This window comes from Hemicordylus capensis, chromosome 6, assembly GCF_027244095.1.
Source record: "Hemicordylus capensis ecotype Gifberg chromosome 6, rHemCap1.1.pri, whole genome shotgun sequence".
Taxonomy (NCBI): domain Eukaryota; kingdom Metazoa; phylum Chordata; class Lepidosauria; order Squamata; family Cordylidae; genus Hemicordylus; species Hemicordylus capensis.
The window spans coordinates 164,408,117-164,420,538 of NC_069662.1; the positions used below are offsets into that span (position 1 = coordinate 164,408,117).

At 47.4% G+C, this 12,422-nt stretch overlaps 1 protein-coding gene across 4 annotated transcripts in view; it reads right to left on the minus strand.

The window, feature by feature from the left end:
* The window catches only part of SEC22C (SEC22 homolog C, vesicle trafficking protein), a 37,791-nt gene extending 26,009 nt beyond the window's left edge, over nt 1-11,782 (minus strand). For 3 of the 4 annotated variants that reach the window (XR_008310289.1, XM_053264779.1, XM_053264777.1), the window contains exons 1-5: nt 11,201-11,328; nt 8,213-8,422; nt 5,712-5,875; nt 4,763-4,942; nt 1,640-1,758 (exon numbers count right to left, since the gene is read on the minus strand). Coding sequence is in view for 3 of the 4 variants with exons in the window: in XM_053264779.1 (XP_053120754.1) it covers nt 1,640-1,758; nt 4,763-4,942; nt 5,712-5,875; nt 8,213-8,394 (645 nt within the window). In the remaining variant the exon portion in view is untranslated. Of the gene's footprint in view, nt 1-1,639; nt 1,759-4,762; nt 4,943-5,711; nt 5,876-8,212; nt 8,423-11,200; nt 11,329-11,678 lie in introns of those variants that run through there. The other variant, XM_053264778.1, reaches the window with a different exon arrangement.
* Between the last annotated feature and the right edge of the window lie 640 nt (nt 11,783-12,422).

The window sequence follows — 12,422 nt, forward strand, 5'->3', positions numbered from 1 at the left end:
CGTGCAAACAGGTCCACAAAACTACTACACAAAATTTTAGGCTGCCTATGACTGCAACTGTCATTTCTGCCTAAAAATAACAGGGGTGAGGAGAGGACTGTAGATCTCCCCTTCCTGGTCACCTATGAGAAATTCTTTACTTGCTAGGGAAGACCAGGTGAGCAACCACTTATGACGAGCCTAAAATAACTTTTTGGAAGTGCCTGTTTTCAAATGGGCACACCAGTCTTACCTGATTTGGGCACTGAAAAAAACCACAGAATCAGGGGAGAGCTAAACCAATATTTAAATTACTGGAAATAGAGATGTCAAGCTAAATTGCACTTAGTGGGTTACCAATACTGAAGTAAAAATGAAAATACAGTATGCTGAAGTGCTGAGACCAGGTTGTTATTGCACAACAGATTTCCTAAGTTGGTATAATAATGCACTTTTAGAGTTTTGTGCCTATTTTTAAAAGTGCTTATGTTTACATTAAAAGGAGGAGAGCTGGCCTTGTGGCAGTGAGCAGGAGTTGTCCCCTTTGCTAAGCAGGGTTCACCTTGGTTTGCATTTGGATGGGAGACTACATGAGAGCACTGTAAGATATTCCCCTTAGAGGATAGGAGCAGTGGAAAGGTTCCAGGTTCAATCCCTGACAGCATCTCCAGGTACGGCTGGGAGAGTCTCCTGCCTGTAACCTTGGAAAGCCACTGTCAGTCAGTGCAGACAATATTGAGCTAGATGGACCAAAGGTCTGACTCAGTAGAAGGCAGTTTCCTATGTAAATCTTTCTAGAATGTTGTTTACAATTCTGAGACAGAACATTATATCTCTTTCGTCTTTCTGAACCAATTTTTATTGACGCTCAAGCAAGCAAGCTTTAAAGTTATACAAAACACTTTGCTAGATCTAAGTTAATCCAGGCATATCACTGATGTTCCAGTAAAAGCCCAGTAAAATAACTTTACAAATATACCTAACTCTGCTTGAAGTGAGTATGATTTTTTGCTCCCATGATTGTTTGACAGAATGAATTCTAGGCGTATGTTTCTGGGAGTTAGACATCTTCTCCAGGTTACCAGTAAAAAAATTCTAGTGGCTACAGGCACTTTTAGTACTCTGTCCTCTGTAACTTGGCGTTGCTCTTTTTTTCCTCAGGCTGCACCACTGGGCAGATCACCATTGTGATTTGGCCCCCAGCTGCCTCTGGTGGAGACCTATCTGATAGTGACCCCAAGCCCACGGAGGTGGAGTGGTTAGAATGTTGGACTAGGACTGGGGAGTCCTGATTTTAAATCCCGTTCAGCCATGACACTCACTGAGTGACTCTAGGCCAGTCACTTCTCTCTCAGCCTAGCCTACCTCACAGGGTTATTCTGAGGATAGACAGAACCATATACAATGCTCTAGGCTCCTCAGAGGGAGAGTGGGATATAAATGTAAAGACAAATAAATAAATCAAACAATCTTTACCTTAGCAATGTCACATGGTTATGTCATTCAGGTAAACCATTTTGATCCATTTTGATTTAGTGACCACAACTCACTAAATGAACCTGGCAATGTAAAGGCATCCCATCTACAATGTCAAGCACAACTGCGGAAACCAGGCCTTAAGATCCGGTCCACTTCCCAACTCCATTAGCTCTCAAGTTACCTGAAAAGAATATTCTGCGAGATGAACGCCTCGAATGAGATTCAGCGCCCCACACATGATGTTGAGGACAAGGGACAAGATGCCCAAGGCAGACACAGGTTGCATTCTCTGAGCAGGGGCTTCAGGCCAATTCCAGAGGAGAGGGAAGCAAGAAAAAAAAAATCAGTGGCCTTTGCTTGGAAGTTTATATTATTTCCTCATGCTTCTTGCATGTTCTGGCATCTGCGCTGGCTTCCTACAGTTTCACGGTTTCAGCAATTTCTACAGTACACTTAGGCCTGGCTCACACAATCATTCAAATTCAGGTTTGTGGGTCACTGAGATTGGCATGACTGTGTGAACCTATGCCAAGTGGTTTATAGCCTGAGATGCATCTGAGATTCCCGCCTTGGCATGGATTCACACAATCATGCTAATGTCAGTAAACCACATTAAACCTAGATTTGATCAACTGTGTGAAACAGGCTTTAGTAGGGATGTGCACGGAGTACTACTTGTGATTCGGTCCAAATTCGGACTGAACTGAGCCAAAGTGAACTGGTTTGGTCACACCAATCAGCTGGGCTGGTCGGTTCAACAAACCAGCGTGAACCAGTTCACAATTGAACCGGCCTGGTTCATGGTGTCCCGGTTCGATCATGAACTACACATCCCCAGACCTTAGAGACCCCTTATTCCCATAGTCGCTCTTGGATCTCAGAAAACAAGTGAACAAATATATGTCCACGTGACAAGAATACAATAAAGGAAAAATCATGGATGAGCAAACACCTAAATGCCAGTTTCCCAGGCTTGCCCCAAAATACCACTGGACCAGAGTAGCTCATTCTTTAGACCCCCAGTGAGAATCTACAAGTAGAGCCTCTGATAAGGAAAAATATGTTCACACACACATGCGCACACACACACCCCATAGCTAATGGGGCAGCTGTTGGGAGCAACATAGGACTAGTGCTAGGGCTAGGAGGGAATTCTGAAGAGGGGTGTTTTATGCTTGTGACACCCCAAGACATGTTAAGACCAGCCCTGTGTACCTCAGACTCTAAGGGATAAAGCACAGAAAACAATGATCAAGAAAACCCTTCAATGTGTGTCCCCAGCTAAAACTTTCCTCCCCCCGCCCCCCAAGTTCAGAGGACAGAATCAGAAAGTGACACCTGGCAGACTGCAGTGGTCACGATTACGCACACGAGTAGAACTGGTTCCTCCAGTAAGACAGCTGAGAGGAGCAGAAGGCTTACAAGTCACGCAGGCTTCTTAAGTCGTGATAAGACGATAACAGAAGCCCAGGTGTACTAGCGATCTTTCCATCTGCATTAAGATTCTTATCTTGTTCTATTTATATTCAGATTAGAGATTATTCAATGTCCGCATTATCAGATTTGTTTGCAGATTAAAAATACCCCAAATATTTACTTAGTGGCAAGATAAGGAAGTTTCATCTTTCAAGAATCTACCTTTGTTCTTTCTTGGATCCAGAGAGCTGGTATAACACAGTGAAGCTGTTCTCATGCACAGCCTAACCCAGGCTAGGGACACCCAGCCTGGATTAGGCTGCATATTAGAACCACCAGGATCAGGCCCGATCCCAGCGGGCAGTACCACCAAGCCTGGCTTTTTAGCCCGGCTGCTAGCCGAGGTTAAGCGAGAGAGCACTCCCTTAACCCGGCCTTGCTGCTTGTGTGCAAGCCGGGTTGCTTCCAGGATCAGGCTCCTAGAGCGCCCATCTCTTTGGGGGAACTCAAAATGCACCATGAGACACACACACTGTCCCAGCCTCTGGAGCCAGGCACTGCACCATGCAGCGCTACTAGTTCGGGAGCATGGTTCACAGTCCCCACAACAAGAGATCTGTTGCCCACCCAGTCATGTGAATGACCTCAGTGACTGAGAGACTGAGCTGCAAGTCTGGAAGGCCCTAGTTTGACTCTCACCTCTGCCAGGAGCAAACCAAGTGAGCTTTGGAAAGGCACTAGTCTCTTAGTGCCCCCATCTGCAATATTTATTTTGGAGACCGCCCCAAACAGCAGTCTCTGGGTGGTTTACAACAACATCAAACAGATTAAAAATGAAGGCCTTAAAAATATTTAAAACCACAGTCCAGTTGAAAAGCTTGGGTGAAAAAATAAATCTGTAGGGACATTTTAAAGGTTGTCAGGAATGGAGAGGCTCTCATTTCAGCAAGGAGCACGTTCCAGCGTGTCAGGGCAGCAATAGAGAACGCCCATCCATGCATAGCCACCAGACGAGACGGTGGCAACTGCAGACAAACCTCTCCAGATAATCTCAATGGCCAGTGGGGCTCATGGTGAAGACAACGTTCTCTTAACTACCCAGGGCCTAAGCTGTTTAGGGCTCTATAGGTTATAACTAGCACCTTGTATTCTGCCCAGAAACATATTGGAAGCCAGTGTAGCTCTTTTAATATAGGAGTCATATGGTCTCTCCGAGATGATCCAGAGACCAACCTGACTGCAACGTTCTGTACCAACTGCAGTTTCCGGACTACGTACAAAAGCAGCCCCACCTAGAGCGCATTGAAGTCTGGAGCAGTGTTCCCTCTAAGAGGGATTCCCAGATGTTGTTGACTACAACTCCCAGAATCCCCAAGCAAAAGCCATCGCAGCTGGAGATTCTGGGAGTTGTAGTCAACAACATCTGGAAATGCCAGCTAGAGGAAACACTGGTCTGGAGGTTACCAGCATATGTACCACTGTTCTGAGGTAGTTTATCTCAAGAAACAGATGCAGCTGGCATATCAGCCAACGCCAACAGAAAGCACAATATGGGGATTGCATACTGATCAACCTTACAGGGTCGTTGTGAGAATTACAACAAGATAATGTAGCTGAAGGGCTCTGATTGCTAAAACACCACATAAATTATAAACTCCAATCTGTATTGTCAGCCAGTTTCCATATTAAGGGATCTCATTTTGGCAAATGTTCAGGATCCACATTATTCATTTATAACATTGCTTATAATGTATTTGTTTATTCCGTATTTGCCTTTGATTACTTCAGTGATCTTTGGCCAAAGCAATTAATCAGCGACTTTGAACTTTCATTAAGCAAACCTTGAGCATTAGCAACCAAGAATTCGCCTTGTTGTACTGGTACTTACCAGATTCCACATGGAGCTCCACATGTCCATTAACCATCCCGTTCCTCAGCTCCACATCGTCCAACGTCACCAGCGCAGGAGGCTGCAAGCGAAGCTCTTCTTTGATTTTTTCCAAGTTGAACTTGGTCTGAGCACAGTTTGTGTAATTGAAACGGTTTTTGACTTTCTGAATGACATTGTCTGCAACAGAGAAGCAGGGAAAGCAGGCACTGAGCATGCAAAACAACAGTGCATCTTTGCATAATATATGCAAGCCACGGAATTCGGCTTTTCTAAGGGGCAGAATCGGCATAGAATTTTTATTTCATGCTGAGAATACAACATCCAGGAAACTGGATGAACATTTGAAGGCAATCAAGCTCCCACAGAATAATGCTTGCCATTTGCCATAAAAAGTAGCAAGGAAGTCACCTGCTCTGGGACTTTAAAAGCACACCGCAACAGCCAATTGCTTTGGATGGGCTCCCCCGAGCAAAAGATATAAATCTATGGAAGTGTTTGGGGAAGAGCACTGTGTCTACAGTGAACCACAGAGTGCTTCTGCAAGGCTGCTCCGTTGATGAATGGTCGCCCCCAGCGTTGGGCAACCTCATTTGATTTGGGCAAAAACTGGCTTAAAGTTGTATGTGGCTGCATATTCCCACACCTCATTTTAGAGCAAAATTTTCAATCCTTGCTAGTTCTTACATCATTAGGGTACCACCAGTATCCTGCTACTTCTTCCATTATCCGTACACCAGCCAAGCAAACAAAACAAATCACCAAATATTTGATTGTTTACACAGGGCTGCTGTTGCTCTGGAGGATAAAATCATTAAGATCCAAGCCATTACAGTATATCAGCAAATGCAAGAACGGATGTTTAACCATGCTACTTGAAAATTTGAAAACTGGTACTTGCTAGATTCCTACAATTGGGGGTGGGGGGGTATGCATGTGTCTCACACACCAAACTCGAGAAAGGCATATGGTCTGGAAGCCAAGCCCACACTTGTAGCATCGTAGGAAGCGATGAATTCCCAGTGGAGCTCTTCCAGGAAACAGAACACCATGACAGCTGGGTAACTGCTGGTACATATGCCCATGCAGGCAATGTCTCCAGAAGAATGGAAGCTGAGGAGAAGAAGGGGGGGGGCAGTCAGAATTCACTATGAACACCATGCACAAATTGTACAGAAAGAAGAAATGCAGCAGAAATAAACAGAAATGAGAAAGGTGCACTGGAAAAAGGTCTGCGGCAATCAAAGGTCTGTTCTTAAAATCTAAGTACAGGAGATAGGCGGCTTGCTATGCAGACGCAGAACTGGATACTGTGCATGAAATGTGGCAGTCTGTGAACATGACAGCAACTGCTTACCACAGATGGAAACACACGTCTGTGCTGCTGTTGCTGCTCTTAGAAATCCCAAGCACAGACGAGGGCCTAATCTACAAATTAACCTGGTATGGGGCTGCTTCCTGTTATCAGCCTATGGAGAGATTTGGACGGACAATCTTCTTGGCTTTACTATTAAGGAACTTCGAATATCCAATTGGCAGGGAAACCAGCGCAACACTGTGCACCAGCTGGTCCAAGTTCTTGGGAAATATGGAATAAGCTACCTAAGAGGGACACCTTCAGCTTCTCGCTCCCACCAAGTCCCCCCGCCCCAGGCATCTTTTGAAAGTGTCCATTAAATGAGTGTTGTTTGTATTCCAGTTTTTAAGTTAAAACTAGCTGAACCGGGCACAGAGCTTCTGCACCTCTAGTTCTCCCACTTCCCCCCACCCCCCACTTTCTCCCCCGCTTTTTGGCCCCCCACTTCCACCACCACCACCTCCACTCACTGGCATGCCATTTGGCTGGCAGGCAGGCCCAGAGAGGGAGGCTGTGCCATCCTCTCCGCCACCTGCTCAGCCATTCTCCAGTGTGGGCCGACCTGGTGCCGGAGAGGGCGGCTGTGCTCCCCTCTCTGCGCTTCACATTTCAGCCTCAGTGTCTTCCTTTGGGTCGGCAGGCAGGCCGGAGAGAGAGGCTGCGCCCTTCACATTTGGCCCCACTGGGGGCCATGCTTCTTTGAGCTGGCAGGCAGGCCTCTTGTTCACCGCCGCCACTTCCCTGCCACCCGCCTGACCGCTTCCCCGCCACCCACCCAGCCACTTCCCCACTAGCTGGCTGGCTGGCTGCCACTCGGCGCCCCACCTGCCAGCTGCTGTTTTCTTCTCTGCCCACCCACTGCCGTCCCCCCCCCCCACCCACTGGCCTGGCTGCCGCCGCCATTTTCTTCCCTCCCACTTGTGCCCATCGCTATCCAGGCAGCTGCTCACGAACTCTCGCGAGAGCTGCCACACATGGGATTAGTGACAGGTACGTTTAAGAGAATGATAGATAGATAGATAGATAGATAGATAGATAGATAGATAGATAGATAGACAGATAGATAGATGGCTGGCTGGCTGGCTGGCTGAGATCAACTTTTGGACAGGCAGAATCATATACTGAACACATTTGGATGGCATGGCTAATTGGCTCGTGTATTTTAAATCAAGAAGTGCTTCAAAAGCTTTTATTTTTAAAATAAATTACGTGAGCCCTTACTGCTGCAAAGCAAAGCTTGAACAGAGACAGAGAAAACTGCAAGAGGCAGAGAAGGCCTCAGCAAAGCTCCCTGTCCTCCTCACTTACAACATCTGAGCTTGCATAGCTCCCTGACCCATTTGCTAAGCTTTGCTAAGCAGGGTCCACCCTGGTTTGCATGTGGATGGGAAACTACATGTGAGCACTGGGAACTACATATTCCTTTTAGGAGATGGGGCTGTCCCTGGAAGAGCACCTGCATGCTTCATGCAGAAGCTTCCAAGTTCCCTCCCTGGTATGTCCAGATAGAGCTGAGAGAGACTCCTGTCTACAACTTTGGAGAAGGCGCTGCCAGTCTGTGTAGACAATAGCTAGATGGACCAAGGGTCTAACTCAGTATAAGGCACTTCCCATGTCCCTATGACTAGCACTGATACAAAATAAGCAGATCTCTGCAAATGTTCCCAGTTTGTTTTGGTTGCAGAATTCAGTTCTTAGTTTTAAAAAAATCTGGATTACAGCCATGCAGAATTTGTTTTATTGTTTTAGGACAGAGCAGATACGGCTCTGATTGTTGGCTGACTGGTCATGTCACATCTCTTCAAGATGAAGAAAGGGAGTGCCATACCCACCTGAAAGCAGAATTTGTATTAGATAATTAAAATTACAGGATACAGAAAACGTGTGTATAACACTTTAAAGAACAACTTATCAGACTGTGGGGCACACTCCTCATCTATACAGCTCCAGTCATGTTCTTTCAATAGTTTCTCCTTCAGATGTATCAAGCCAGGAGCAGAAAAGCCACATAATTATCAGCGACATGCTCAAGAATCCACCCCTTAAGGCTATTTTAGGGAGAGTCAACATTTTTCTCAAAATGTGCGGCTTACTGTATACTGAGGTCACGTTCTTGGGCTGTACCCCGATCTGGATACTGTGTCAGAAGGGATGACAAGGCCTTGAGTCTCTTCCTGCATTCCAAGTAGTCCTGGTCTAGGTGGAAGTCCGTGGAGGCAGAGAGCGGAAGTCCATCCCTCACCCGCACCACGCAGGCAAAGAGGATCATGGACATCCTCCACAGGAGAATTCATGGGGACAGTCTGCAAATAAGTGCATGGACAGGTGTTCATACAACATTTAAATAGGTTCTACCCACTCTCACTCTCTAATAAGCACCAGAGGTGCCTTCTCTCAGCTTCGGCTGATACGCCAGCTGCGCCCATTTCTTGAGATAGATGACCTCAAAGCAGTGGTACATCTGCTGGTCACCTCCAGACTGGATTACTGCAATGTGCTCTATGTGGGGCTGCCCTTGTATGTAGTCTGGAAACTGCAGTTGGTTCAGAATGCGGCAGCCAGGCTGGTCTCTGGGACATCAAGGAGAGACCATATTACTCCCGTATTGAAGGAGTTACACTGGCTGCCGATATGTTTCGGGGGGAAATACAAGGTGTTGGTCATAACCTATAAAGCCCTAAACAGCTTGGGCCCTGGGTATTTAAGAGAACGTCTTCTTCGTTAAGAACCCCACAGCCCACTGAGATCATCAGGAGAGGTCCGTCGGCATTTGCCACCGGCTCATCTGGTGGCCACTCAGGGACGGGCCTTCTCCGTTGCTGCCCCGAGGCTTTGGAATGCTCTCCCTAGTGAAATAAGAGCCTCCCCATCCTTGACAATTTTTAAAAAGTCTTTAAAGACACACCTGTTCACCCAGGCTTTTAACTGATACTGTTTTGATTGTTTTTAATGTTATTTTAGAATATTGTTTTTAAAATTTGAAATTGTCATATTTTATATTTCTTGTTTTTGTTTTTAACTAATGTTTTTATTTTGTTGTAAACCACCCAGAGACGTAAGTTTTGGGCAGTATAAAAATATATAAAATAAATAAATAATAAATAATTCCCTTGGGGCTTCTGAATATAAGAAGTGTAGGCAGGGTGGACTGGGGAGGTCTAATCTTTTGCTAAAAATAAACTGCAATAGTAGGGTAAAGGAAACCATGAGAGACATTCTATGTAACTCCATCATTCCTCACAATGCTTACGTTGTAAAAGTCCACAATACAAGCACATAGTCTAATCTTACAAGATTAAACCTTGTCTAATAGTCTAATCTTACAAGAGTAAACCTTGTCTAATCTTACAGGATTAAAGAATGCACTGTTTCACAAGACTTTCACCAGATTCCAAAGTATAACTCTAACTCAAAGCATAGCTCTCCTCTATTACTTTAAGCTGTCTGCAGAATTGAATCCAAGAAGAAAGACATGTTTATATCAGCTTGAGTTTCTAGTGTTCTCTTTAGACTCTGAAACGGCTAAACTCTGCAACTTTACATGTATCCTGTTCTAACAGAGCCAGCATGTAGTGGTTAAGAGTATCAGGCTAGGACCGGAGAGTCTCAGGTTCAAATCCTCACTCATCCATGAGGTTCACTGGGTGACCCTGGACCAGTGTTCCCTCTAAGGTATGTGCACATGTGTGTGTTCACAAGTTTTTTAATGTCCACTCCGTGAATTTTAGATCCTGCTCTTGTTGAATCACGAAGGCCCCACTCTGAAAGCATTCACACACACACTGCCTTGATGCTGCCGCCCAGAACACAATTCATTCTGCACACAGATGAAAAGAATTAGAGAGAACACTGCCCTGGATCATCACTGAACCTAACCTACCTCATAGGGTTGTTGTGAGACTAGGGCAAAAACCATGCATATTACCTGGAGATCCTTGGGGGATTAAAAAAAGTAAGCAAAGAAATGAATGAGTGTTGAACATTCAAGTATCAGACACCAGAGATGTGTATGAGCTGGTTAAGCACCTCTGGGAAGGGCCAAACCAGCTCAGGCACTTGGCGGGGTGGGAGCTGTTTCCTTAAAAAACAGGTAAGCAGCTCCTTACTGCTCACCTGCCGCTTTTCCGGCAGCAGCACCCGCTCTCCAAAAGGCCGTGCATGGCGCAGTTCCCTGAAGCCTCCTTGTGCACACCAGCCATGTGAATGCTGACACCGCAAGAAGGCTGCAGGGAACGACACCGCTTTTTCGAGAGTAGGTGTCGCTGCCAGAAAAGCGGTGGGGCAAAGTGATCAGGTAAGGAGCTGTTTACCTGCTTTTTAAGGGAACCGCTCCCCACCCTGCTGGTAGCTGGCCGCTGATGTGTGTCTGTTCACACACATCAGCGGTGTTGTGTGTCTGTTCACACACATCCCTATCAGACACTGACTTCCCTCCTTCAAAAGCATCAGCACCAACGGGGGCACTTTTCTGCATGCACAGCTCTCAAACCAGCTTACCACACACAGCTCATCCAAAACAGCCAACTCAAATCTCAACACCAAGCCATTTTGTCCTGCCTTTCCTGATCTGACCGTCCGCGACACCTCAGCACCCTCGCTACAGCCGCGCTCTCATGCGTCCCCCATCGACAACAGACCATTAGAGGGAATCTCTGACCCACAGCTATTCTTAGTCGAAATTTCTGTGGCTCTCAGTCTCCCATCCTCAGAACTACCCCAGTCATCTGCTAGCATCTTCCAACAGGACTAGGCAACCTTGGCACACCAGCTGTTGTTGAACTCCAGATCCCACCACCGACAGCGACAACTGCAGCTAGGGATTATGGGAGTTGTAGTTCAACTTTAATGAAAGGCGGTATATAAATTTAACAATAAATAAACAAACAAACAAACAGCAGCTAGCGTGCCAAGGCTACTGACCCCTGCTGCTTCACACAGCCCCTGACTCCCTGCCACCCAGCTCAGAATGCCTCTTCCATCAGCCATTGCTTGCTGGCCTGCAGAATGACAATCCAGCAACTCTAGAAAGCACAGCCACCCTCAGCCTGCCAAAGACCCCCTTTGCCCAGCTTTAGCCGCACTAAACTGGCTTGGACTTCACGGTGGCCAAGCCCAGCGGCCCTACGAAATCAATTCCATCATTCTTTTTCAGCTCCAAGAAACCGATCCGATCCTACCAGGAACGCTGCTCCCTCGACTTCCCTTCCCCGTCTTCGGCCCTCCAGCTGCTGTCGGACTACAACTCCCATCACCCCCTGCCAGCGTGGCCAACAGCGAGGGGTGATGGGAGTTGTAGTCCAGCATCTGCAGGAGGACGGCCGAAGTTGTGCAGCCCTCTCGTGCGTGCTGCTTCTTCCACCACCTCCCTGCTCCTGGCAATGCCGCCCCCCCAGCCTTACACGCTGCTACCAGCCTACGCAGGAGGACCCGCGTCCTTGGCGCTTGTACACGCTGGAGGGTGGGTGCCCGCCTCGAGCCCCGCCCCCCGCCAGGACCCCGCCCACTCCCCTTTGAAGCACCCCTTCCGAAAAAGCCTCGCCCTCTGCTGTCGGGTCTCACCTCGCCCTGTCTCCGCCGGGCCTCGCTGTCACGGGCAGGCAGCAGGCTCCACCACCACCACAACAAATGCACCCAGCCCACCCCCACTTCCGGCCACAGAGACGGGGGCGGCCAGAGTGGAGGCGCAGCAGCAGCATAGACGCGGAGGCAAGAGAAGTACACGAGAGACTTCCGCCCATAGAGATGGATATCCTAGGAAGGACCTGGGGGGGGCAGACGAGGGCTGGGGACTGTGGGGGCGGGAGGGGTTGTGGGCAGAAAACAGAAGGAGCTTCATTTGACCATACTGAGCATGCGCCAGTGGTGTTTGTTTGTTTGTTTGTTTGTTTGTTTTTGCTGGTGAGGAATATTTATATACTACTTTCCCACCAAAGGTTCCCAAAACGGGAACTCTATAAATAGATAAATAAAGAGGGCTCCCTGTCCCCAAAGGGCTCGCAATCTCAAAAAGAAACATAAGCTGGAGACCAGCAAGAGCCACTGGAGGGATGCTGTGTTGGGGGCTGGATAGGGCCAGCTGCTCTCCCCTTGCTCAATAAAGAGCATTGCCACTCTAAAAAGGTGTCTCTGTGCTCCGTTAGCCGGGGATGCTAATGCTCAGATGCCCAGGAAAGGAGGCTCTGCTGACAAATATGAGAAAGTGTTACTGCAGCGGTTGGGTGGTTGCCTTCAGGGCGGAGGGTGATGGGAGGAAGGGAGAGGAGAAACTTAAATATGTAGTACACCGCTCTGGGCTCCTTGGAG